The following is a 27,021-nucleotide window of genomic DNA, read 5'->3' as shown; positions in this document are numbered from 1 at the left end:
GCATTGCAGCAGTTTTATGTTTGCTAAATGGCCACCAATCTGCTCAGCAGTTTAGCATATCATCCTGTGTTGCAGCTGAACTCTCATACAGACTTTGTTTTTCTTCCAGCCAATGTGATACCACATCTTGTAACTTTGTCATTAATCCACATCATTTGCTGTCTTGTTACAAATCACTGTTTCTTTCACTACTTTGATAGTCTTTGGAATGGAGATGGCTTGTATGTCTAGCATGAGTACTTCTCTGGTTTAATGTATTTTAAAACTTCTCAGTAAAATCTAGATGTAGAATGATAATAGGGTAGCTCCTTCATGCCCACAGGTGGCTATTTCTAGAGAATTTTTGCTGGCAAGGGGATACCTTATGATTAGTTGGAATGAAACTGTCTTTAATTACATGTTTAAGTACATGGAATTTGCTCATACTGAAACACATTAGAGGTACTTATTTTCTATGAAAGATACAGTTCTGTCACAAATTATTTTTTCCCAAAAGTAGGATATTGAAATCTGGTGTTTATGCTAGACTAATAAGAATCCTGCTCCATTTTCTGATGTACTTAAAATAACGAAGCATGCAATCTTTTTCTTTCCAGCTCTGTCTTGAATTGGCATTGCTGCCTTCCTGTTTCATTTTTATCTAAGTTGGCTTTAGCTTTTAGATGGTACCATAAGGTTTCTTAACAAATAACCACTTCAGCAATTTGTATTTTGAAGCAGAAAACAACTCCTCTTCTTTTACAGCCAATAAAGCAGCAGCAGGCTCTGGAAACCGTCCGGGGAGTGTGATCCGTGTCTATGGAGATGAGAACAGTGACAAAGTGACTCCAGGGACATTCATTCCCTACTGTTCCATGGCACACGCACAGCTCTGCTTCCACGGCCACCGGGATGCTGTGAAATTCTTTGTTGCAGTACCAGGTGAGGTTTTGTTACCATCTTCAAAAGGGGTTGTTTGGTTTGGTTTGGTTGTGGTGTGTTTTTTCCTGCACTCGCTTAGTTAAACACAGTGTTTTTAGGCAAAGATAGCAAGGGTATGAATTTCTACTTTCAGAAACAATGTATTGTATTTTAATTACAAGACTTGTCTGATTGCTAAGTGCAGCCCTGTTTAATGGGAGGAAAAGGGCTTGGTCACAAACAAGGACTTTGCTTCCTTCTGTGAAAAAGGTGCTGTGCTAAGTGAGCACTTGCCTGTTAAGAAGGCACTCAACTGCTTTAGGCAATCCAGTGACCAAGCACAGATGGTTTTACTCTGAGATAAGGCATAAAAATGTGTTCTGTTTTTCACCCAGGTCAGGTTGTTTGCCCTCAGAGTAGTGGTGGAACAGAGCTAACAGCTGATAAACAAGCCCAAGAGTCCTTCAACCAGAGTCCCTTAAAATCAATGTTGGTGATAAGCGGTGGAGAAGGATACATTGACTTCAGAATGGGTAAGAAATCTGAGCTTTAAATGAGTCATACTTCATACTGAAAGGTTATTAACCACATCATAACTGCTGCTGTAATTGCAATGAGTGCATTTGTGTGGTCAGTATATACAGTCTTTACTATACACTGCAGGGATAGAAGTATTTTTATTCTGACACACACCTTCAGCTTGTCCTCCTCCTCCCAATAAACCGTGACCTTTGGGGTGACTGTAAGGAGGTTTATTTGAAACTCTGCTTTGGAGTCATGTGCCACCTTCCTGTTTATGCTTTCAGTCTTTCTTTGGCAGGTTAATCTTCTGTCTCAAACTGCTGGAAAACATGTCCTTAGTTACTTAAATATGCAGACTGACTGGAAAACAAGTCGTGTTAAGTGAAGAATGCTCAGTGTAAAATTTACTCAAGGAAGGGATAAAGTAGATCTCTTATCTCTGCATGCCCATCTTATTTATTCATTGCTTTTCTTGGATAGCACTTTTGCATGATCTAGCCCACAAAAGAGTTCTTGTGTAAACATTCTTTTTTTTTAAATTGAACTCTTTGGGGAAATAAAGTGAAAGCTGTTGTGATTCTGTGCTTAGAATCTGCAGCTGGAGGCCTTGACAAAAAGTGCATAAAAAGGTGTCTGCACTTGACAAAAAGCGCATAAAAAGGTGTCACAGCTCTTAGGCCTGCTTTTGACCTTTTGCCTGAATCTGTCTGCAGTCTTTCAACACCAACCAAACAGCAAAACAACCCACAAAAACCACTACAAAGGAAAACCCAGGAGGGCCATCCCAAATCCTGTCATCCCACTAATCGGTGCCAAGCAGGTTCCTGGGGTGCCCCTGTTGGATTTCTGTGGGAGGCAGGGCTTGAGGCAGTTCTGTGCCACCCTGCAGTGAGGGCTCAAGTGCTGAGCTCCAGGGCAGCTGGAGCAGCCACATTGCAAATGCTCATTTTGCTGTCCCTGTGGCATGATGCAAAGCTAGGAGCCGAGTGTCAGTGCTGCATTAGCCCAGCCAATGCCACATGAGCCCAGCAAACTGGTCAAGAGCAGTTTGGGGCTACTCTGTTTAGACTGCTCAGCCCTCCAAAGGAGTCTAACCAGAACACCAGCCAAAATTTGATTTGGCACCTTCCTGAAGGTGTAGGTCAGTTCCTGTTTCCTCTGATTAAAGTGACCTTCTCCTTGGATTGATGGTTCTGGCTGTCCATGTGCAGTTCAGTGTCACCTTTGGTCCCAGTCAGCTCCTGTCATCCAGAGTTCAGGTGCAGCTACAAAACTGCTCTTCTTTTTGAAGAGCAGTAGTGGAGAATATGTTCAAGGTTGTCTTTGCCACTGTGGGCAGAGTTGTGGGAAGCTGGAATAACTGGAACAGGAGGAAAGAGTGGGAAAGGTTGATCGTAGACATGAATGTTGTGTTGTCTCACTTGTGCTTAATTACAGCTCTTGCTCCAGAGCATTTATATGTTTGTGTTTGTCCCAGAACACTTTCTAGTGGCAAAACCATCTCTGTGTCTGCCTGGTAATTTGCAGATTTAGGAGGTCTCTCTACCTTAAAGAGTTAAAAGTAATGAAACATGTAGAACATGGATACTTATGAAACTACCATTATTTTTTGGTCTAGAACTGAAGAACATGGCCAGCAGAATGCTGGGCTCTGAGATAATTATGCAACACACTCTGTTTACTTTCACAGACTTTAATATGTTTTTATATCAGCATATGGCAACTTCTGCCTTTTTAGTGTTTTGCTTGTCTTGCTGCATGTGGTGTTGACGCTCTTCTGATTATTGGCTGCCTCATTCAAAGCTGGTTTTTTCCAGGTGATGAAGGAGGAGAATCTGAACTCCTGGGAGAAGCTCTACCACTTGAACCTTCTGTAGCCAAAGCTGAGAGGAGTCACTTGATAGTGTGGCAAGTCATGTGTGGCAGTGAGTGAGCCTGCAGGATGCAGTTGGAGACCTTAAAAACAGGGAAAAAAAAAAAAAGCTTCTGCATGTTTTTTTATTTTGTGAACCTGTTTCACTACATGATGTTGAAGCATTTCTTTGCTGTTTAACTTTATATTGCAAACCTGTCATACCTTTATCTATACAGGAATTAGCTTGTGCTGTTTTACTGCACCCGTGTTACATGGAACAGTGTGAGGAAATCAGATGTTTCTCCAGCTGGTGTGCGCACCACAGTGAGCAGCTGAGACAGTTTTACTGTACCACAGCAATCTAATGTGTTCACTTCTTTGGTAGTCTCACTTGAGTTCAGCTTTGTTCCAACTGAGCTTCATTTCACCGTATAATGCATTGGGTAAAACAGCAAAGTTATTCCCAGAGTATGAAAAAAATGGACAAATTAGGAGATGGATTATTAAGACTCATCCAAATACTCAGTGAGGGCTAAAGCAAACTGTATTTCAGCTTTTGTTTTCAAACCTAGAAGATCTTGCTCATATAGTGTACACAGTTTAATTTGTTACATTCATCAGAATTTGGGGGGGGGGGAAAGGAGGCTGTATAGGAATTAAAATGGAAATATTTAAATAAAATCGTATTTTCACTGTTGAACCTTAAAGTTTGAGAACTGCTGCCCTCTGTAATGAGCAATTTTGAGCATAATGTTTTTCCATCTCCCTGATACGGAACAACTGTTTCCAAAGGGTATTCTTAGGTTGATTTAAATTGGAAAATAACTGTAAAATTCTCAAACAGGGGATATGTTTTGTTCTTTTCTTGTCTTAACTCCTTATGTCCTAAGCACTAGAATGATCTTCTCTGCCTAGTTGGTCAAACTCATGAGGCACTACATGTGTGAAGGTTGGAGACCTGAATTAGAGCATGAGAAAAGACTGAGGGTGTACAGAAAAAACCCCACATTCTGCCCAAGTGCGATCGTAAGGAGCTGTAGTGCCAGATCATTAGGTACCAAATGTATTGTTTTGTAGCTCCATACCCCAATTTAGTAAAAAAAGTAAATAATTTAGCAGCAATATTATCAGGTAACACAAAGATTGAGAAAATTACTGAAAGTCAGGAGACTCTAATATTAGGCTGACATTCTGTCTACTCACCATCTATTTTTTTAACCATAAATGTGAGTTCAAGACTGTCTTCCTTTTAAATTGAAATTTCTGCATTAGTATCAGACCTAAGTTAAACATTTCATGATTTCTGTACCCAGATTTGTTTTTTCATTTAGTCTCTGGAAAGTAAAAGTTTTGAGGGGTTTTAATAAACATCCAGCATTTACCCCCAAAAGGCTGGAGCTGTTCAGATTAGTAGAGAAATATAGTAACTTGATTATGTGAGAGAACTGAACAGTTTCAGAGGAGTAAATATAGAAACACTTTTTTAAAACTGCCTAAACATTTTTATGCAATAGGAGCAGTTCTGGTCTATCAGGCAAACATGTGTTTATATATTTTCTTAATTTTTTAAATGAACACATTTAGCTGAGGTCTATTGTGTAAATATATATTTAGGCAGCTTTTTCAAATGCATATCATAGCTGATAAACCAGAAAATCTCCATTCAGGTCTACTGGTTAGATTTATATGTATAAATACTTTTTAAGCGACATATTTTGTACACAGCTGTTCCTCTCGTAAATATGTATTTAGGACATGAACTATGTAGTAAAAATCCTTATTAAAGATGTCTAATATCTTGGTAGTATTTTTCTCTTCAGAATGCCAAAAGTGATGAGAGCATGTTCATAATTTGCTTTCCAAATTCATCTTGAATGTCACTCTTAAAGTACTTCGGCTTAAATACAAAGTCTGGAAGCTTATTAAAAATTATACAAATACCAATTATACAAAAGTAACCTGAGTCAACACTCTTAGACCTATTTTAAACTTACAGGCATGTATGCTGAACATGAAGCACATCTCAATTAACTTATGGGATTGGATGTCTTAAGAAAAATGCTGTCTAAACTTTTACTGTTGTGCAGAATCTTCACTGTGAGTGGTGCAGTTTCATTGCTTTTCCTGCCATTTTCTTGATTTTTTTTTTTTTTTTTTTCTCTTTGAAAAACACAATCTCTGAAGTTTTTGACTTGCTGGTTGATTGTCACATTCTCATGTCCTCAGAAAAAAAAGCGCACAATTCTGTTCCTTGGTTCTTGTAGGATTTTGTTTTTAGAGACAAGCTGTTTTCTCTGAGCAGCGTTACTGCTCCAGCTGGAGCACTGCAACCTGGCAAGTGTGTACCTGGTCTTTTGCCAAATGGAGCTGGCCCACTGTGCCATTTTAGTCACCTCAGTGGGCCACCCTTGCAAATCTTTCAGAGAATGATTGATTGTTTCTGTCCAAAAGTGGAAGGGTTTTAAAGCAGACAGTAGTTGAACTGTGTTACCACTATGGGTGTAGATAAAGGCATGTGCACTTCTCTGTATTTCTCATTTAAAAACTGTATCCCCTGTCCTAAGGTACAGTAGATTAACTGGGTCCCTGTTGTCGTCACAGTGTGCTGGGCTGTATAAACTCCCCTTAAGGTCACTTGGAAGGGTGAATAAAGCACGCAAACCCCAGGCACTGGGATGACAATACATCCTCAACTCCGTCTCAAGAATGTGTTTATGCATTACACTCGTGATTAAAGCATCATATAAATAGGAGCTAATCTCTTGATAGCTACAGCTTGTTAATAGTTTGGAAACATTTCGAGCACAAAATATGCAGCACATGACTTGCCTGGGTAGGGGTGCTTGCATGGTGAGGGTGAGGCTGCATTGTCCATTCCTTGGGAAGGTCTTCCTGCGCCGGATGGGATCGAGCTGATGGAGCGTAGACACTTTATCATAGGCTGCCTTAGTAACAAACAAATGTTAAATCTGTTTTATTATACTAACTGTTCTAAAGAACGTGTGTCTTTAAAAAATGCTGTGTAACTGAATATTTATTTCCATGTGAGTATTTTAAAAGTTACCAAAGGATTAAACCTGACTTAGCACTCAGTAAGTGGCCCTGTTGAGGTGGGGTGTTGTGAAGGCCCTGCTCTGTAAAATGAGACACGGTAAACTCAAATACAGTTCTTCTTTAGGGAAATTAAATGTTCTTTTCTAACAGGGTTATGCCATATTGTAACAACCTATGTTGCACCTCAAAGCATTTTTCTATACACTAAATGTCTCTCCCACCCTCTAACAAGATTAAGTTTCCTTTATTAATTTTGTTGATGCACATTTCTCAATCTTTTAAACATATATTTTAAACATTTTATGGTCTGTAATTTTTGAAAGTTTTGTCTGTTGGACACTTTACGCTGAATTTTACTTGCCTCTGTAATCTGAGATGGATTCTACAGCGTTAAACTTGCTGTCTGTTAAAACTTGAGGCTTCTTTTCTGTGAGCGGAAGAGCTCATATAGCAGTGTAGTTATTTCAGTATTTATTTCTATTATTGAATCCATGGGGTTCAGAATGTAACTTTGTACATGAAATATATATAAATATGTATATGAAACATGCATATGTTGCAGTGTGTTCTTTGTAGTCTCATTAATTTTGCAGAGTTTTGGTGCTATCAGAAGGCACAATATTGGGGATTTTACACTAACACCAAATATTGCCATTATCAATGATGTATTTGAGTCTGTCCAGGACTAGTGTTATCCTGCTCTCTCATACTGGGCCCAAACAAAAGCTGTGAAGAAAAGCTGTGATGTCTGTGCCTCTCTTAAGATACAGATCTGGAGGAGATCTGCTTAAAGTAGCTTGGATGAAATAGATGCTGACACTGAGATTTATTTTTGAAATTGTTTTAGCACAGATTCATCAAATGCTCGCTGGTTACTCCTGCTCAGCAAAGGAGATGATGTGTTCTTAAGGCAGAAGAATGAGGATGTGGCGACTGCAGAAACAGAACACTTGGCCAGGGCCAGGGTTTCGTGTTTTCCCAGCTCACCTGCCCCTTCCTAAGCACATTTGTCCCAGCGAGTGTCCTGATCTGTGTTTCAGGAGTGCCCTAAGAACCCCTGGCTATTCCCAGGGGTTGGGGGAGCCCCTCTTGGTGCACAGAGACCCTTCCCAGCTGTGCTGGGGATGCAAAGCCCCCCTGCCCTCCCTGTGAGTGTCACTGCAGGTGTTACTGCTGCACTTGGGCACTGGTGAAGGGCCCACATGAAGTTGTTTAAAACCTCCAGAACAAAAAAATTCTTCAGACTTGCATGTGCAAATGCTGGAATCATCCATGGATGAGAACCACCAAATGTACTGTTGCCACTGTTGTACCAACTTGAAACTTTATTAACCTGGTGCTTAACAAACGCACCATAATTTTTGCTTGGTTAGTGGAGTTTTCCTGCAAGATTTTTGCCTGTCCAAAGCAGATGTCCTGATGCATTTCCCTCTCCTCACAGTGATGGTTCTGGGGCTGTGTCCATTCCCAGGCACGTCACACACTGCACTGTGCTAAAGCAGAGTGTGTCTGTATTAAAAGGGAAGAAGCATAAATCTTCACTCTGGAAGTTTCAGCTCTTCCAGCAGCCCTGGAGCCCCTCAGGTCTGTGCGTAAGTAATTGAACTTTTCAGATCTGGTGTTGAGAGAGATGTGAGAATAGAGCTGTGAACTGAGCTAAGGTGTTCCAAACGGTGTTTGAAGCCATTGGAAATAACAAACTTGTCTGCACTGGGCGTGGGATCATGGGAAAAGCACTCACTGTGAGGCAGATTTTTCAGAAGTTCTCTCAGTTGTATCAGTGTCCTACACAAATAGGTTCAGGGCAGAATACACACATAGTTAATAAACTTGTTCAATGCGAATGCTTTTATTGAAAAATACTTTTTTTTGCTTGAAATAAACCTCACACTTACTGATGGAGACTATTCCCCTTTTTCAACTATGGAATAAATAGTAACCCAAAATCTGGAATTCTTTTTGCCTTCAACTCCCATTTTCAGCATCGTGTCTGAGCAATAAGGTCTGGAGCTGGTACTGAACATCCTGGTGACCTCTGATGCACAAATGCCCCTTAATTCTACTGTAGAACAAGCTGTGAGGGGCCTCTGGCCAGGGACCACACCAGCTCCTGGCAGGGCCTGCAGGACTCACTGTGATTTTGTGTAGTTACACTTTTTTAAAAACACCTATTTTGAGTGCAAATTGTTTCCTACTTTTTAAAGCACTTTAGGATGACGGTGGGAGGGGAGCTGATGGGAAGAGATGTGGATTGGTGCTTGGTACACTCTGCTTGAGCTCCTGGCCAGGAGCAGGAGCAGTCCGAGTTGTGACACAAGATGGTGCTCTTACCCTTCAAACGCAGCGTGGAACCCGAGAGAAAACTCATTCTGCTGGAGCACTCCCTTCTGCCGGCCTTCCTGCAGCAGCCAAGGCTCACGTTCCCTGGAACAGCTCTCCCAGGTGAAGCTGTTGTGTCCCAGGAAGGACGGAGGAACCCAAGCACTTGGTCACTCAGGGGTTCAGGAGATGCTCCCCTGCCCTCACCCCTGTGGATGCTCCAGTTGGGATTTGCCTCTGTCTGCTCCGGAGCTGGGACCTTCAGCACAATTCACCTAACACTTGGGAAAGGGAAAGCTTTTCCTTCATTACATAAAGGTCCTGCTGGGCACTGGGATGGAGCCAGGCAGGGTGGGGGAGATGGGGCTTCTTGGCACTGCAAGGGCTGAGCAGCTGCTCCCCAGCACTCCCCTTCCTGCTTCTTCTCCATCCTTAGGAAGTTCTGTTGCAGTTTGCAGGTGGGATGTTAAGGGCCCCCTTCACTCCTTCCCCGCCTGACAACAGCAGTTCTGAATCCATGAGCCAGCAGCAGGTGTGGCTGCCAGGGCTGATGCTCCTTACATCTACCCCGGACCTTGCCCTGCCCACCTCCAATGCCCAGGGATTTGGGATATGTTGGGGAGTGCTGCCATCTCCTGCTCCTGAATGTTGCTGTGTCCAGGGACCTTTTAGGCTGTCACAGATTTGGAGCTTAAATGAGGAGGAAAAGGGAAAAAAAACCCCAAAAAACCGTGTTGGAAACCTTCCCAGACATCATATCTGCTTTTCACTTCCACCTTTCAGTGCATGGGGCTGAGATGGGATCAGCATCCTGGTGTCCCTGAGGCCCTGCCCTGGCTCAGGGCTGGCAGGGATGGAGCTGCCACCATCCAGGCCCTTTATGGTAGTGACAGCAGAGCTTCCTCCCAGTGTCATCCTTAGACTTTCCCAAAGCTAGGTCTGCAGACACAGATCTCAGGGTCTCCTTTAAAAATTAAATTAGGCTGATGTTTGCTTTGAGTTCAAGGAAAAAAGAGAGCTGATGGTGCTGCCCTGGGTCAGAGCACACACCCTGCTGTCCTGGCTGGTGGTGGCTGAAAGCAACACCTGAAGGAGGGAGCAGGAGCGTGGGGAGGTGTCCCACAGGTCACCCTCGATCCTGCTGTGTCTCCAGGCTGGAAGAATCAGTTTCTACCTTCTGGAAAAAACTGGACTGATGGAAAATGCTGCAGCTGTCTGTACCCCAGCAGGAATAAATTCAGGACATCAGACAGCTCACTGGTTTGCAAAGGCAGCTGGAATACCTCTGGAATACTCTGGATGAGAATGATAGGAAATTTTACACTTCTTCTGCCACTGCACGGGTGCTCCTGGCAGGTGCTGTTGCAGGGATGCAGGTGCAACACATGGGTCTGTCCCTGCTTGGGGCATTTGGATTCTGTTACTGGGATAGCAGAGAGATATCTGTGAGATGAGCAGCACATGGATCAGGTGTGAAGAGTTTCAGTCTTTCAGGCCGGACCTGGTTTGCGGTGGGTAACGGCACAAGGAAATGTTGTCAAAGGCTGATGGGGGAGGCTGAATCTGGGGGGAGGAAAGGTGCTGAGGACTTTTTTGGCTGCTAATTGATGTGTTCAATGAGAGAACAGCAGGATGTGTGTGTAGGTGGGGAAAATTGAATCCTTGTCAAAATTGCCCAAAAGGTAATGAAAATTCCCAAGATAAGAGAGAGGTGAATTGTGCAGCATCCACAAACCCATTAGAGTCTGGTTGAGTCACTTGCAAATAAACACAGTGTGGGTGCTTGGGAGCTAAAAAAGCTCTTCTGCCCTTTGCAGATGTGCCTGTGTCTCATTCCCCCTGAGAAGGAAGGAAGGGAGAGAGGAAGGATGGATTCTCAGCCAGGCCCAAGCTCAGAGGTTTGGGGGTAGCAGGACCAGCCCCCCACCTTGGCATTGCAAACTCAGCACTAGACACAAGGTACCCATCCTTGCCTTGCTCAGGGCTGTGCAGATTTCCACATGTGGAAAGAGAAAATGAGGAAGGACATTTCCAGAGGGAAGGAAGGCACCAGAAACATCCCAGCACAGTCTGACTGGCAGTACCAGCACTAGAGAACACCAGGAGAGAATAAAGGTTTCATGCAAAGGGGATGAGGACACAGCTTTGCTGCTTTCTGGGTGATGACCTGCCATCAGCTGGGCACAGCAAGTCAATGACTTTGCAAGTATTCTAAATCGTTCTCTGAACTTTCCAGGGTGCTCGGGAGGTCATTTCACCATAGCAACCTGCATCTGCAATAAAGCCCCAAATGTCACCTCTGGGCCAAAGCTGTGGCTGAACTGCAGCAAGCTGGGAGCAGAGAGGAGGGTGTGCAGCTCTGGGCACAGGGCGAGGTGGAGTTTATACCATGATCCCTGTGAGGCTGCTCATCCTGGGAAGTTACAGCTCTTCACACCCTTCCCATCCAGGCTCTGCTGCTGTCCTGGCTTGCAGGAAGCTCAGGGCTCTGCTGGTCAGAATCTCTTTGAAATGCCTGCAAAATGGCCTGGTCTGTCAGAAGGGCTAGAGGCACAGGAGCCCGTCACAGCTGACAGCAGATGAAGGGGAAGGAAAGGGGGTTCATCACTTCACTCAGCCTGGAAATCACACAAATGGGTCAGAAACCTTCAAAAAGAAGCATGGAGGAAACTTTTTGGAGGAATGAAGAGACTTTAACAAAGCTCTGCTGAGCCACCAGAGTGTTCTGGGCTGACAGCAGCAGCACTTGGGTGTTGAAGTGTTCTTGTTTTGTGAGCTGAGCTTTGCAAGCAGTGTGACATGTGATCTGAAATCAGACATAGGAAGGTGAAGGAAATGTGAATAGGTCCTCAGGAGAGTTTTCAGAAGGAGGCAGCACTGGCAGAGCTTTATCTGCTGATGAAGTGGCAGTTTCCATGCTCCTCTTATGGTTCAAGCAGGCTTTTCTGGGCTCTCAAAGCTCAAGCATCTGGGTTGCATGATCCCAAGCTGGACTGTGCTTCTTACTGCTCAGTGTTGCTTTGGGCTGGTGTCTAAACATGATAAAATGTAGGTCTGTTCTCAGGCTGATCCCCAAAAGACAAAATCAGAGCAAAAAAGCCAGCTGAGATAGTCATGGTCAGACTGCAGATCAGACTGGCACAAGTCTGGAGGTTCTTCAGGGCTGGTTGTGTTTGGTCCTCCAGCTACTCTAGACCCAAATACTGGCCTCAGGGCACAGTGTCCAACACACCTTCCTCCAGGGAAGCTTTGGTGTTTGGACAAGAGACATGGGAGCTTTGCTCCACAGCTGCTGTAATTTCCTTTCTTGTTTGTATAGATTCAGTTTTTTAGGTATATCTCACACCCTGCTCGGGCAGCTCTCATCACTTCTCACCACAAACTAAATAAATCACTGATGCTGCAGATCTTTCCTTCCCCTCCAGACATGGATCACCCAGAGATGTTCTCAAGGGTATGAAGCTACTCCAGGGCAGTGGTCACAGCCCCAAGGCTGCCAGAGCTCCAGGAGCATTTGGACAACTCTCTCAGGCACAAGAGTGGGATTGTTGGGGTGTCCTGTGCACGACCAGGAGCTGATCTTTGATGATCCTTGTGGGTACCTTCCAACTCAGCATATTCCATGATTCTAAATTGCTCCTTCATGGAAGAATGTGTTGGATGATGAGTGAATCTTCAGGGAAGCCTCCAAGGTTGTGATGGCATCAGAGTGGGTTGTGGTGGAGAGATGCTCCAGAGCTCTGGCATCGCAGCAGAAACACTGCCAAGCCCTGGGGCAGATCCTTCTGCAAGCCAAGACTTGGATATGACCCCTCTATTCAATTTATCTCTTCAAAGATTTTGACTTGCTGTCACCTAAAGAGATTGAGAGGGCTGAGAAAGGAACAGTCTCACCAGCAAACACCTTCTGTCCAGGGCAAACACCAAGGGCCAAGATTGGGGTGGGGTTTTCCCACTTGACACAGCCACAGTCCTCATGAGAAACTGAAGGTTGGCACTTCCTGGCTCTCCTGTGCCATGGGGCAAGTGCCCAGCCGCCCTCCAAGCTCCCATATCTGACTATCTGACTGCCCAACTGTGCTTTAAAAGAGCCCAAATCAGGAAATGCTCCAAAAAGAGCTCACTGGGGTGCTGGAATTGGAGCCCTCTTTAGTAGTAAATTACATAAGTCTGTAGGTCATAGCTCAAGCTAAACCTTTTATAGGCCATAAATCCACATTTCCTGGATTCTTATAGCTTCTGGTTAAAAAGATAAAAATTTTTTGTGATTGGAATAAGCCAGTTGATCACCTCTTGACATAAATTCTGTGCTGGGGAGAGCTCCCATCGCATCAGCAGGGGGATGTACCCTGCAGGAAGCCAGGGGATGTCCCCAGGGTATATGGGCATAAACAAAAAACAAGGCATTGCCAGGTGTGTGAGTACTGTAATCAAGGGTCTTGGCCAGTGCCACGTCACCATATGGTGACACAACATCGTGCCCTCCCTTTAAACCGTGTCAATATCCAGCATCTTTATTCCTGCAGGTTTTATGGCTGTGGATGGTGCAAGATCTTAAGCAAGGCCTTTAAGCTTGGAGTTTGTTTATTTGCTGGCTATCTCCCTCTCTCTCCTCACAGCCTGTGGTTTGGGATCATTCCCATTCTGCTCTGGATTTTGCCTCCTTGGTTCAGCCTGGGCAGTGCTGAGCAGGTGTGTCTGAGGTGTGACTGTCCCCATGAAGTTTCCTTAACCATGTGGCACCAGGGACCCCTCTGAGCCTGCAGTACTCCCTTGCTACCCAGTCTTTTCCTGAGGATCTTCTGCCTACCTGACTGTTATTTTTCACTGAGGGGTTTTTTTCCTGCATTTGTGCTAACTTTCAGCTCAAACTGCGCTTTGACTCATTTTAATATTGTTACTATCTCAAACCTACTCCTTGTCACATATCTGGGGAGTAGGCAGGAGACATCCAAGAATCTGAAGCCAAAAATAGGGAGAATGAGAGAAAATAAAATGATGACTTTCCAGCTCTTCTGACTCAAACCCAGTCTAGCTGTGCGGCCGCAGGTGCCTGGGGCACCCTCAGGGGAGGCACCCTCAGCCATGGCCACACAGTGGACATCAGTCTCCTCAGTCCCAGTGCTGTGCTCCTGCTGGTCAAGACTGTGCCATGAAGTTCTCCTAAGTCTCAGCCCATTCACACACCCCATACACACCGAGCAGGAGCAACCAGGGTTGTAGCTGCTTTAACTTCTTTTAGAATAATGTTTGATTAACTCATGTGTTTGTTTTCAAAATCCTCACCCTCTTCATGCTGGTTTTAACTACGACTCATTCTTAGAGCTGAACTGGTTTTAAATTTCCTTATTCCAGTCTGAGCTTTCCTGGTCCCAGAAGAGAAAACGGATTAGCCAAGGGCTGTTGTGGTATTGAATTTCTCCTGTATCGCAATGTTGTAACGCTTGAGTCAAAGGTTTCCAGGGAATAGCAGCTCAGTTAAATAATCCTGCTCCTGGAGGAGTTAAAGAAGAAATTTTCCACTCGATCTCATGCGCAATATTCTATGCAGAAAGTGAAAAGCAGTATAAATTGACTTGAGACGCACCTTTTAGCTGACCATGGTATCACTGGTGTGGGCACTCGACCAGACACCAGGCCCACGGGTGTTGGGGTGGGCACAGCAGCAGGGCTGGGAACCAAACCTGACGGGGCCCTCTTGCTCATCCCCTGGTGAAGTTCACTGGCCTACAAACACCTTTTCCTGGGGAAATGAGGCACCACAGTCCCTGCTGGCTGGGGGGACTCTGCCATGGTCTGCAGGTGTGGGTGTATCGGGAGGGGTGAAGCTGGGGCTTCATCAGTGAGGAAAGAGCACATCCAGGTGTCTTGCCTAGATAATTTCAGTCACTTGAGCACCAACTAGGGTTTGGATAAAAGCTTGGATTGCAACCAAACCAACCTCTCGGGGGCTGGGAACTCCCCATGGAAGATGCAGCTGCTGGGGATGGAGCAGCCCAGCAAGCATCGATCGTCTCCAGACTGGAAGATGGCTCAGAACTGTGGCTTCTCCTTTCCAAACCACCATGAAGGAGATGCTGATATGTCTGAGCCTCACACAGGCTCCCTGCAAGCTGCTCCTGCATCTTGTCAGTGTATCCATGTGCCAGGAACTCCTGAGAGCCACTGGGGATACAGCAGTGGGCTTGTGCCCCACGGGCTGACTGTGCGTTCCCGCTCCTTCCTGCGCTTTACTCTCCCTGCAGGAGCGGGTGTTTCATCCCCTGGAAAACTGCACAGCTCCATGGCTGGGGGTGAAAGGAGTGTGGTGGAGCCCAACGAAGAGCAGAGGGGCAGTGCCCCAGCTGTGCTGGGGATCAGCCCCCTCAGAGCACTGTCCACACAGCCTCTATTTTTGGCAGTGTCCGGCCGGGAGCCCAGGACACGCCGTCTCTCCTGTTAAACCCCTGTGTGTTTCCCATTGCTGGAGAGGCACTTGCTTGATGCCCAAAGACACTCAAGTGCTTAATTATGACCTATAGCTGTGATGGATTGTATCACCACTATTTTTAGCACTCTCACTTCTGGTATGAGCCCTGTATCTCTCTCTTTTCAGCCTTTTATTTTCAGTTTCTTGTTGCTGTTTCCTAAGCTCGTCTCCAGCACCAGGTGGGCAGCAGCTGGGGAAGTATTTTTGTCTGCAGGCAGCACAATGAGATGCCCCGAGGGGACAGGACCTGCCGGTGTGGGGGGACAGGCACAGTTTTGCTTGTCCAGCAGCTGACACCCGGCCAGGGCTGCAGCCAGCATGTGGCAGCTGAGCCCCAAATCAGAGCCCCATCCCAGGGCAGCACCTGCACTCTAGGCATGGCTACTCCTGCTGGAAACCCAGCCCACGGTGGGTCTGTCTCAGCTGTTTCCAAACACGGCTGAGGATACAGAAATGGGGGTGTTGTGCTGCTTTAGGGGCCTTGTTTTGTGGTTTGCAGCACTGAGGTGTGAGCTGGTGAGGTCCCAGCAAGGGAAGACACATCCCTGCTGCACATCCCACACCAACGTGGTCCTCCCAGCATGGGATCATCCAGAGGGGGGGAGAAGCAGGGTGACAAGGGCACAAGTCAGATAACTCTGAGTCCATCCCCTGTCCCTCTCAGCTCCATAAGGGAGATGGGAGTTGTGTCACCCCTGCCTTGGCACCAGGGCCTCTGGCAGGGACCCAGCGAGCTGGATGGGACAGAGGGAGGAAACCTGGCCCTGGGGGCAACAGCAGGGCTGGGAGAGGAACGTCCCGGGCTCCTGGCTGCTGACAGGGGGACAGAAATAGCCCTGCCCAGTTCCCTGGAGAGCGGGCACACAGCACGGGCATCCATAGGGAAATCCTCCCCTGGGGCAACGACCCCGACAGTGTCTGGCTTCCTCCCATCAGTGCTGCTTCTCCCAGCTGCTTCCCGCTGGTTTACCAGCATCACTCCATCCCCTCTGTGCAATCCCTTCCCTCTCTGCAGGCCAGGAGTTCACCTGAAGGCCATCAGAGGGATTTAAGCTTTTAGCAGAGGAGCAAAGGGGTTTTGAAGAGAGCTAAACCAGCCCTGCTCCTCTGTGTGAACTGCTGGGCCGTGAGTCTGGTCCCTGACTGACAGGCTGGGGTGCTCTGTCCTGTTATTTTATGGAATAACAAGGCATTTCCTGTAAAGCAACAGTCTGGAAATGCCATTGTCATGGGGTCTTGGTGGATGTCTGTGTTGTAGGCACTCAGCTAATCCTGACTTAGTGTGTGCAGCTCCTGTGCCTGCATTGCCCCAGTACAGGTGTCACTGCCACCACCACGTCTCCCAGCCAGCATCCAGAAGTGACAGCACTGGCTCACAACCTGGATTTGGTGTAGGAACATGTAAACACACTCATCTGACCATACTAAACCAAGCCTGCAGCCCTGAAGCGTAACGAAGGGAAGTCACATCTTAGTCCTGTGTACAGGCAATCAGGATGTGAGCAGGTGAAGAGCACCAGGAACTGAGTCCTCTCCCAATCCATTGCAGCGCTCCAAGAGCCTTTGCAGGATGTGTTCCTGGAGAGGATGCTTTCCTGTGTCAGCCTGAGTCCTGTCTGGTCTGCAGTCAAGCAGGGGCTTCCAGACCTCTGCCATCAGTGCTGCCACTTTCCCTCTGCTAATTGAGGTGTGGGAAACACATCCAAGGTGGTGCAAGACAGCTGGTTACCTCAAAGTGAATCGTCTGAACTTAATTATATTTCTCCTCCAGCAACATATGCTGAGGTGGAGCTGGGGATGGGGTGATGATGGATGGAACAGGCAGATGCAACAACAACAGGGGTGGGCAGGGGCAGGGGGAAGCAGCATCTCGGATCTTGCTGGCATTTGTGGAGTGTACAACTGACAGGAACATTTTAGGGCTATGAATACAAGCTGACGTGTGCTGGTGTGTGCAAGCCATAATCCTGCTAGGACAGGACATGTGACAGCCTTCAGGAAAGGGAATTTTAGGCAGTCTCTTCCAGACCAATCCCCTTCATGTCAGTGTCTGGAATTTGGTTTTGCCATGCATTTTTTCTTTTTTATTGTCGCAGGTTTTTATGGCTTCTTGTATCAACCTTGGTGCTAAGATTGGGGTTATTTAGTGCTGTTTTTCTGCTGTAGCTCCCCTGCTGCTGGTTTCTGCTGCAGCCAGGGCTGAGCCCAAGCCCAGGGCTTTGGTGTGAGGTGTTACCAACTGGATGCTTCCACGGGCATTTATGGACTCAGATTTTAGTAGCAGTCAGCAGGTGGCTGCAGTCCTGGGATGAATATCAGGCAGGACCATGGAATTCTCCCTGACTGACAGGCTGATCAAATGTAATAGCAGGGTATTTCTGCTAATTAGCTGGAACTCGTGGGCTGGTGGTGTGTAGCACACACGCACGTATCTGCCTGTGGATAGTGGGGGCTCTGAGCACACAGGGTGCCCGTGTGAGAGATTCACTTCACACCAGACAGTGTGGGAGGCCCAGCTGCTCAGCAAAGGGATGGGCCCCAAATTTAAGCTTTTAGAAAGCTCCTTCTTCTCCACCTTTCCTTTTTTCTTTCCCTTACATGAACAGGACAATTAATTAATGGGGCAATCAATCCCTTGGACTGCTAAGTATTCTTTAATACACACACTGCCTTCCCCCCTCACTAATTTGGGTGGCAGTAGCAAGGTCTTCCTGTGTGCATTCAGCCAGTATGAGGAGGTTCACCAGGCCCTCTGGGCAGGGTGCTTTGAAGATTGCCAGTAACAATGTCCCTGTGCTTCTGAACGTGCAACCTCTGTAAGAAAACCTGGCTCAAACGGGTGGGTGAGATGATCTGGAGCTCTGCTGCAGAGAGCACTGTCTCCACGTTGCTCCTCTAGGCTGGAAACACAGCTTCAACTTGGGCTCATGGGCTGGGAAAAAAACGAGGAGGAAAGGGTTATGTTCATGATGGGCCTTGCCTGAGCTGTGGCTGGAAGCAGCAGCAAGTTTCTCCTGGATTATTCCCTCCATAACACTTCTTTCCCTAAAACCTCTCAGACTTGGGCTGGTCTCCAGCCCTTTGAGACAGAACCAAAGCCCACCTGACCCCGCGCTGATGAAGCAGATGTGAAAATAAAGCAGGTTGGCTATTTTTGAGCCATGAGTAAGATCAAGATGCTCATGTCCTGACAGACAGCAGGCACTGCTGCACAAGCCTGTCACCCGGGATGGGGTGAGTGACTGAGGGCACCCACTGCGTGCCCCAACTCCAGAAAAACAGCAGCCAAACCCCAAACAGCCAGCAGAGCACACGGCACGCCTGGTGCCTCACTAGGCACAGGGTATTTGGATAAGGACATTGCTTTTACTCCCTTTTTCATGTGCCACCTCTTTTTTTTAATGTGTGGCTAAAACAGACCATGGAGTAAAATTCCTAAATACTGAAGAAGAGGGATAAGAGCCTGGACTTCCTGATTCTCCAGCCCAGTAAGCCTAGTGATCATTCTGGTCCTGAGAAAGAACGCAGCAAATTCGGAAACTGAGGGTGATGTTTTGGCAAGGGCAGGTAAAACCAACACCAGCAGGAACTGGCTTGCTTATATTTTTATTTTCAAAGGTGTTATGAAGGATCTGTTCCATAAGGATCCCCAGTGCTGTCAGCTCCAGTAGCTGCCAGGTATTTAGCTGAGGGGTACTTAGGGAGGCAGAGGTTCAGAAGAGCATTCATGCATGTCACCACTGGAATGGCATCCAAAACCATGGCTCTGAAACTTGCTTTCATTTGGGAAACACCCCAGCTCAGGAGGTACATTTTACTGGAGAAGAGACTTTCAGAGCTGAAGAGTAGGATGGAGTTTTCTGCTCTGTAATTTTACCTGTGCGAGGGCTTGCAGTCACTTTTCTATATCTGCCTCCTTCCATTTGTGAGTAAAAATCTGGGGGTTGGCTTTTATTTTTTCTTTCATAGTTTCTTACCATTACTGCAACGAAAACAGTCCTCAACCATTACCATTAAAAGGCAAAGGCAGGGAAGCACTTGTACTTCAGCAGCCTTCAGGCTTCAAAAAATACCGGGGATCTTGAACTCCCAGCGCTGGAACGGTCAGGATGAGGTCGACAGAGACAAGAAATCTGGTTGCCCTTTTCCTTCAGCTGCAAAGGGCAGTTTGTGTTTGTGTCGAGCCGCGAGATGAGGGATCAGGGAGAGGATTTGGTTTGGGAGGGGGATCAGCTGTGCTGTCACTGCGGGAGCATCCCGCCGAGGCGCCGGGTCACCTCCTGCATCCGAGCGCCTTTCCCTGCCCTTTACAGCCCGCCGAGCGATCCTGCCGGGGCTTGCCGGTGCCTCGGCTGGGATTCCTGGGATCAAATGGCACGAACGAGCCGCCCGCATCCCTCCCGCCTCTCTGGGCGCCCCGGGCAGCTGCGCTGTTTGTCCCCTCGAGCAGGGGCCGGAGCCCTCCGGGCCGTGTCACAGCTCGGGAAACGCTCGCAGCTTTCCAAGGAGGCAGGAATGGTGCTGGCTGCCTCCCCGTGGGAACAGCCCCTCGGCAAACCCAGGGCGCAAATCCAGAGGGTGCAGCGCAGCAATTCAGATGTCACCACTCAGGTGCAGCTTTCTTCACCACAGCAGGTCTTACATCGTGTATTTATTTAGTGTGAGTAACAGCAATGTATTTTTACCCAAGCCCTTCTGGTGCTCCAGAATTGATTTTGCAGCTCAGGCCATGGGCTTCGGTGAAGATAAGCTGGAAGCAGCCCAGTTCCTGGCCACGGACACTGCGAGTGGTTCAGATCTGGGTTTACTCAGCTTTGCTTGGTTTTCTTTATCATCAGCCAAACCAAAACCTTGGATCCAGCTCCCCATGAATGGTGGTAAACTTTGGATCTGAGCTCCTGTAATAAGCAGTTGTTTGCCCTGGCTGGAGGGTTATGACTCTGCAGGAAAAGATATTTCTAGGTATTATTCCTAAACAGAGAACGACAGTTGAAAGAAGAACCTTGTCCAGCCATCTCATGTGTCCAACTCTTTGGGTTTCTAGGGGAAATGAGTAACTAGAATGAGATGATGAATGAGATAAATAACATTTAACTGGTGCTATAATGAACCTCAGCAACCTGCCTCTGTGGACAACCTGCAAATTCATCTCCATTGCTGTTCTGTGAGAGAGCCTTAAAAAAGGCTGTGAGTTACTTGCCAAATCCCCTGAAACACAATTGGAATTGAGCAACCAATTCCCAGTGGTGTCATTTGAAAAATCCCAGCCCTATCCCTACAGGGAGACAGAGCTGCTGGTTAAATACGTCCTGGAGAGGCCTGGGTTTCTCTGTGTGGGATGGCAGTGGGGAGAGGGAGGATGGTTGTGTCCCGTGTCATTGAGCCCCTGGAGACACCAGATTTGGTTACCAGTTCCTGGATAGCTGGAAGGTTAATTCAGCCATGAGGGCAGAGGGGGATTTTGAAATGAGCTCTGTGTTCTCTGGCTGCTGCTACAAATGTTGACAACAGGCCAGAATGGGTGGAAAAAAGAAGGTAGAGTAAGACCTGGCAAAGGATTCTAGTGGTCCTTGGGAGGAAAACTGGGGATATGCACACCACTGGGCCCCAAGTTTGTGCCCAAACTCCCAAATAGCTTCAAACCAGTGGATTCAGGCTTTTGTCCTGGTGTGGCCAACCCCAGCACATGGACAGGGTCTGTGGCCAGGTCTGAGCTTGGCCTCCTTGTTGGAGCCCTCTTGGCAAGAGGGAGCTGCCTGCCTTGCAAAAGGCTCAGCCTTGTTCCTGGGGTTGAAACAGAAACCACAGCAAAGAGCCAAGAGCTTTTCCAAAATGACTTTTGGGTTCACTGTTGGGGAATTTGGCTTAGGTAAAGCTTATGAAGAAATTCCCTTTGTCTTGGTCTCTGGGGAACTTTCTGATTGCTCAAAACTTTAGAAGAAGAAATGGGGGAGGCATCTGGAGCCACCTACCTTAATTTGGGTATAAAATACCAGGCAGGTCAATCTTCTGGCTGTACATGTTCTCAGAGTGTAGCCAAGAGTGCAGCAAAGGAGTGAAAGTGGGGATCACCCTTCTCTGGGCAGCAGCACCTCTGCACACACTCGCTCTTGAGTCTGTTCAGCTTCCAGGCAGTAAAAAAAGCAGAAGCAGCTCCATCTCTTCTCCAGATGTGCATGCCCAGATGTGCACAGGCAACTGAAACAGAAACTAGGCCACAGCAAAGGATGAGCAGAAGGCACATGACACTGATTCTGTGTTTGTTTTTAAGATCATCTCTTTATCCTTTTTTCATTAAAAACTAAATGGCATTTTACATCTCATAAGCTCTCCCTTTGCAGTTCTCTAGCAACCCTCTGTGTGTTAATTGGATCATCCTCACGGTGTCTTTATGGAGAGGGGAAGCTCTACAATCCCCATTTTTTAGGCAGATCAACTCTATCAAAGAAAACCACCCCACACACATGTCCCACTTGCCAGGAGCACATGAGGGTGAGCCCCATCATCCCACAGGGACAGGGCTCCAGAGGGATGGCTCACCTGGAAAGGCAGCACACACCCAGCCCCCGCATCTGCTCTGATAATTTACACCTCAGTGGATGAGCCCGGGTGGGACCAGCTGGGGGGCAAATCAGACGATTTCCTTACAGGTGAGGTTTCTCCTTTTTCAGAGGAAAGTGGGAAGGGAGGGGCTGATTGACAGCATCCCTCTACTGACATCCTAATCCCATCCCAGCCCAGATTCCTTCATCTGTTTTGAGGTGGGCTGGAAGGAGGAGGGAGAATGAAAGCATCGATGCAGAGTGGAGGGAACATTTCCATGACTTGTAAATCTACCTTCAAGCTTGGAAAGGACAGACTGAAACATGTTTGCAAATATTTGGCATTTGTCAGCAAACTGTGATTGCTTACTCATTCAGAAGGGGCGAAAAAAGAGCCATAAAAGTAATAGACACAGCCAAAACCCGAGCAGGTCTACAAAGAGGATTCCCTAGATTTAAGCTCTGTCAGTGGGGCCACTTTCCCTGTATGAAGAATAACAAAATTTCCCCCTGCTATGTCACATTCAGATGTTGCATGCCCGGGGTTTTGTGAAGATTAATTATGTTTATGCTATACAGTAGAGTTTAACAGTTATCTGTGAATTTCCAGGAAGAGAGGTTATTTGCTAAGGCATTGTGTAGGGCTCAGCTCAGTCCAGTAAATAAGCTGATGACTCCCTTGGCTCTGCTCCTTGGGCATTTCTTTAAGTGCAACCTTGGAGCACACTGTTCTTAAATCAAAGCATAAAAATAACCAAACCAGTATCAAGCGAATTGTAGCAGCTGGAGGAATGGAGGTAATAAACAAAGATAAAACAGCCTGATAACAATATCCTCTTACCAAAGAAGAATAAGCACTACTCTGTAATGGTGAAATACAAAACCTTTCTTGTGTGAAGGCATTGATGTTCCCAAAAAGGAAGGGGAGAACAACCCAGAGACGTAATACAGCATGTGTGGGAACTGAGAGGGTTTAACGATGACAGCACTGAGCAAGTATCTCATCTCCAAAAGTTTGGGCTGCCTGACCTTTAGCAGTGCTCAGGATTGTGTGTCTGTTTAGGATGTCATTAAACAAGGCAGGCTTCCTCCAGCAGAGCAGTGCGTGGAAGTCATTGGAGCGGGTTTGGAGAGTGAGATTCCAGAGCAGCTACTCAACGGACTCGGAAAAGCCGCATGCCAGAAATAAACCCAACACAAGAAACTGGTTTTGGATAATAGCTCTTTACCCCTTGGTAAAGTTGGTAACCTGGTTTCCATGGCATGCCCAGTGCAAATCCCAGTGCTTGGTGTGCTGGAGAACCGAGGGTGGGATTGGAACATCTTAAAGGCAAATTTAGATTGACTGGAGTAGTCCTTGGGATCACGGTAGTCGGGAGAGTGGATTCTGTGTGATCACTGACAGCTTTGTGTGAGAGGGAGGGCAGGATGGGAGGGAACTGCTGGTGCTCAGCCCGAAGTTTAGTGCTCTAAAGCCAGGGGTGGTGCTAGGAGCACATCTCTCACAGCTGGGTAAGCTCTGGGTGGCATTTGAAAGCCATTCTATAGAATAGAATAATGAGTGTGAAGAATTGTAAGGTAGCTTGAAGACTGACGTTAATTACCCACTAATTTTCTAGCTGTGATCCATGAAACACTTGTTGCTGATCCCCAGACAGATGGCTAGTCACATAGGACGGGCTTCTCCTCTTTATTTCCATCTGCTATATTTCATTAAGACAGCTAAAAATAAAAATATCCCTAATTGTTATTTTTCCATGCAAGTTACTGCTACAGTGATTTGATGCGACTGTGAATAGAAGAGTTTCCAAGAGACAAGATTTTCTTAATTAATTTGTGATCTGTGTCATGAAAAGTGACTGCGAATCCCTACATGAGATTCATCATGAGCACTACACTTACTTCTAAGTGCTATTTATCTAGAAGAGTCAGTTCAAAACATTTTTTTTTTCTGATATAAGAAGAGAAAAGAGGCTGCTGTCTCTTCTGAGCAGAAGAAATTTCCATTTTTAGGTTCTAACTAGTTGTAGATGGTGCCTACGAAATGGAGATGTAATCAAGGAGATCCTTCAGGCGTGAAATCTTCTTTCCCTTGGTGTAGTAGGAATATCTCCAGAAACAGCTTTTCTGCACAGCTCCGAGCCTCTTGTCAGCCAGCATGGTGCCCAAAACCCCCCTTAGCGGGGAATGCATTTTTGGGAGGTTGCTTGGTTCTGTCTTTCACAGATTTTTTGGCCTTAGCTGAAGTGTCTTTGTGAGTGGGGAAGATAGGTTCTTGCACTAGCAGTTTCAGAGTGTAGTTCCTGATGTATTGAAGTGTTTTCCTCGGAAGTTGTGGTCCCCTCTACTCAGATTGCAATTTACTTATTTTCCAAAAGAGACAAAAGCTGGTATAATTTCTTTCTAATCCTTCCATGCCTTTTCCACAAATTCTTTCAGAAGGACAGAAGCTCTCCCCTATTTCATGGTGAAAAAGTTTCAGTACTTTTTTAAAACGAGGAACTGTGAGGTGGCCCAAAAGCCCCAAAGGAAGCACAAAGAGAGAGAACAGGCCGTCCAGCAGTAGCAGCTTGGTGTGATGAGGAGCTCCAGGGACTCAGCTAACACTTGGTCTCCAGAACTTTGGATAAAATTTGGGGCTGGTATCTTAGACCTGGGTTATTTTTATCCTCGACTACACAAGCCATTGCTCTAGACCTCCTGAATGGTTACCACAGATATTTATGGGAGAAGAGGTCTATAACTTTAACCTTTCAGAGTTTTCAAGGTCTGAAGCCAGTGTGCTATTTTGGAGCCCACAACCCAAATCACCACTCCTGCTGTGTCTCAGTAACACCACCCACAGCACAGAACCTTTGTTCTCACCCCTCCTTCATTAGTTGCTTCAGCTCAGAAAAGCAAGCGATTTCCTCACCCTCCTGGCAACATTCCCACAAGGAAATTCCTCCTCCCAAGCCATAGCCACACAGCCAGTCACACAGTCCTTCCTCCTCTTGCATCAGGCCATTTCCCCATTTGCTCGGGCTCTTGCTGCTCACCCCAGCCCATCACCCCAGGAGAACCTTTGGCTCCGTTTATGTGCCTGTTCTTCCTCCTCCAAGAGCAGCTATTTGAGTTCCACCCTAAGAGCACACTGACTTAGGCCCCAGTTTAGCAAAGAATTTTATCACATGCTCAAGTGTAGTCGACTTAGACCTTCAATCTGTTTTTAGCTTATCAGAGCAGGGGTGGGTAGAGCCCTTGTCCTCTTACGCACGCCCGGGTCCCAGGGAGCTCAGCCGTGGATGAGCAAAGAGCAACATGCCTGAAACTGAGCAGGAGCTCAGATAAGCAGGACTGCTGAGCTGGCCTCCATCCAGCCATGGTGCCATGTCTTTTAGGGCCTAATTATCTGCACACCACACTGCCGAGGTGTCGGCCCCATGGCGGTGACACCCCGCGGGTTATTGGGCGCTTCCACCCCAACTCACCACCTCTGCCTGGTAATTAAACTCTGGGTAAATTAAATTTGAGCCTGTGCCTGGCTCAAACTTTGCCTTGGATATTGGGAATCCTGAATAAGGACTTCAGGGTTAATACTTAGTAGCTTCAGAGCAGAGAATGTGGCTAAAGTAGGCAAAACCTCAGTAGTACTACAGTCTGTATTTTATTCTGCTTAAACCACAGTGAAGCTGTACACAGCAGCACCTCGTTTTCCTGTAGGGCCTCATCAGAACAGAATGAGGCTTAATGACAATAGCTAAAGAAACAGACACCATGGATATCACTGAGCCACTTAGGACATTTACCTTCAAAGTCTGGCATATTTAATTCAGCTCATATAAAAATTCCAGTGGTGAAGGGTGGAGAAAATTGAATGCTGAATGAAGACTTTTGTTTTCCTGAACAGAGCTGAAATGAAGAAGAAGCTGGGTGGTGACGATCGGATTTCTCCTATAGGTCAGAAGTTCAATGTATCATCAGATTTCATGTCATGGGGCTGCTCTGTTCCTAATTGCATCCAGCCAGGACTCTGCACATCACTGAGCTTTTACTCTGGGCCCCCTCCATAAGGTATATACTATAGTCAGAGTAGTAACTACATCATTTAAAATGTATTTTTAAGGGTGAATCATTACATTTCAATCCTACAGCACAGCAGAAAATGAAATTAGTTGCTGGCTTGCATTCATATAAAATCTAAAAACCAGTACTTAACTGGATTGTCACTACAAATTATTTTGTACAAATTTAATAGAAATATTAAGCTACAAGCCTCTGGTAGCTGTGATCTTGGATTCAAAGGTATCTGGGACCTTGCAGTGACAGAGGAACCAAAACCCTGTGAAATGTGGCCTGAGGGCTCAAGGCCTGACCTGGGTGGAGGGTAGATGAAGGATGGGAGCTGAGCTAGGTTTGTTCAGTAGGTGGGAGGGGGATCTGAGCCAGCAGCACTCTTTACACAGGTCCTGAGTGATCCCACTTCATAACTGCATTAATTATTTATGCATCTTGGGGAGAGAAGCTACAGCCACATCTCAAGCTGAAATGAAAATTAAAAAAAAGAACACAAAAAAGCCCCAACAGCTTAGCTCTTAGCTGATGACTGACTTTTTGAATAATTTAAGTTCAACAGGGACATCCATGGTGGACTAGCATGACCTCCTATGGACATCTGTTCATCTGCAGAATTAAATGAGACCGAGGGAGCATGTGAGCTTTCTGGCTGGCCAAATCACAATATTAAATTATGGCAGAGGAACAAAAGCTCTTACAATTATGTTGTGGGGCAGTGGCTGAGAATCAGGTTGGGGATCTCACCTTCATCCAGCAGCTAATGAAGGTTAAACCACCAGACCTAACCCAACTTTACATGGTGCATGTCTTCTGCAGAGCACCTTCCAGCACACCTCTGCTTTGAGAAACCTCTGTCTCATGTGGGCATTAACTCTCAAGAAGGTTTACGCTTCCTACACCCAGGGCAGACCATTTGTGACCTGCAGTGCATTCTCTCCTTACTAATCCGTCTCCCAAACAATTTCATACTGAAAATAAGGCTTTCACAGGTTTCAGCACATTCTGGTTTCCCATGTGAGGAAGAAGGAGGCTTTTGCTGGTGCTGCACGACAGCTTTGAGATGCAGTTTGGGAGAGCAGTGCCAGCCAAGAGGAGCAGGGCTGCACAGAAGACACGTCTGTGTTCCTCGGATGCTACGAACTTCTCTGAAAGCCAAGAATCCTGAAACTGCAGTGGCAACTCAGACTTCCTCCCGCGATGGAGTCGAGGCAGGCTAATTTTAGTCACCATGCACTATGCAAATGATCATTCTGGAGCTGAGTTTATTTTTTAAAGTGCTGACTGCCAAACTTGCTGCAGGGCAT

At 46.5% G+C, this 27,021-nt stretch overlaps 1 protein-coding gene across 12 annotated transcripts in view; it reads left to right on the top strand.

The window, feature by feature from the left end:
* SPAG9 (sperm associated antigen 9) overlaps positions 1–6,881 on the top strand; it is a 61,812-nt gene extending 54,931 nt beyond the window's left edge. For all 12 annotated transcript variants that reach the window (XM_039562105.1, XM_039562103.1, XM_039562106.1 and 9 more), the window contains 3 exons: positions 745–921; positions 1,296–1,433; positions 3,240–6,881. In XM_039562105.1, the coding sequence (XP_039418039.1) occupies positions 745–921; positions 1,296–1,433; positions 3,240–3,355 (431 nt within the window). In that variant the 3' untranslated portion in view covers positions 3,356–6,881. The remainder of the gene's footprint in view (positions 1–744; positions 922–1,295; positions 1,434–3,239) is intronic.
* Positions 6,882–27,021: the final 20,140 nt, after the last annotated feature.

Source organism: Corvus cornix, chromosome 18, assembly GCF_000738735.6.
Source record: "Corvus cornix cornix isolate S_Up_H32 chromosome 18, ASM73873v5, whole genome shotgun sequence".
Lineage (NCBI taxonomy): Eukaryota > Metazoa > Chordata > Aves > Passeriformes > Corvidae > Corvus > Corvus cornix.
Note: the sequence above shows the minus strand (reverse complement) of the source record. Positions and strands in the feature narration are given on the sequence as shown.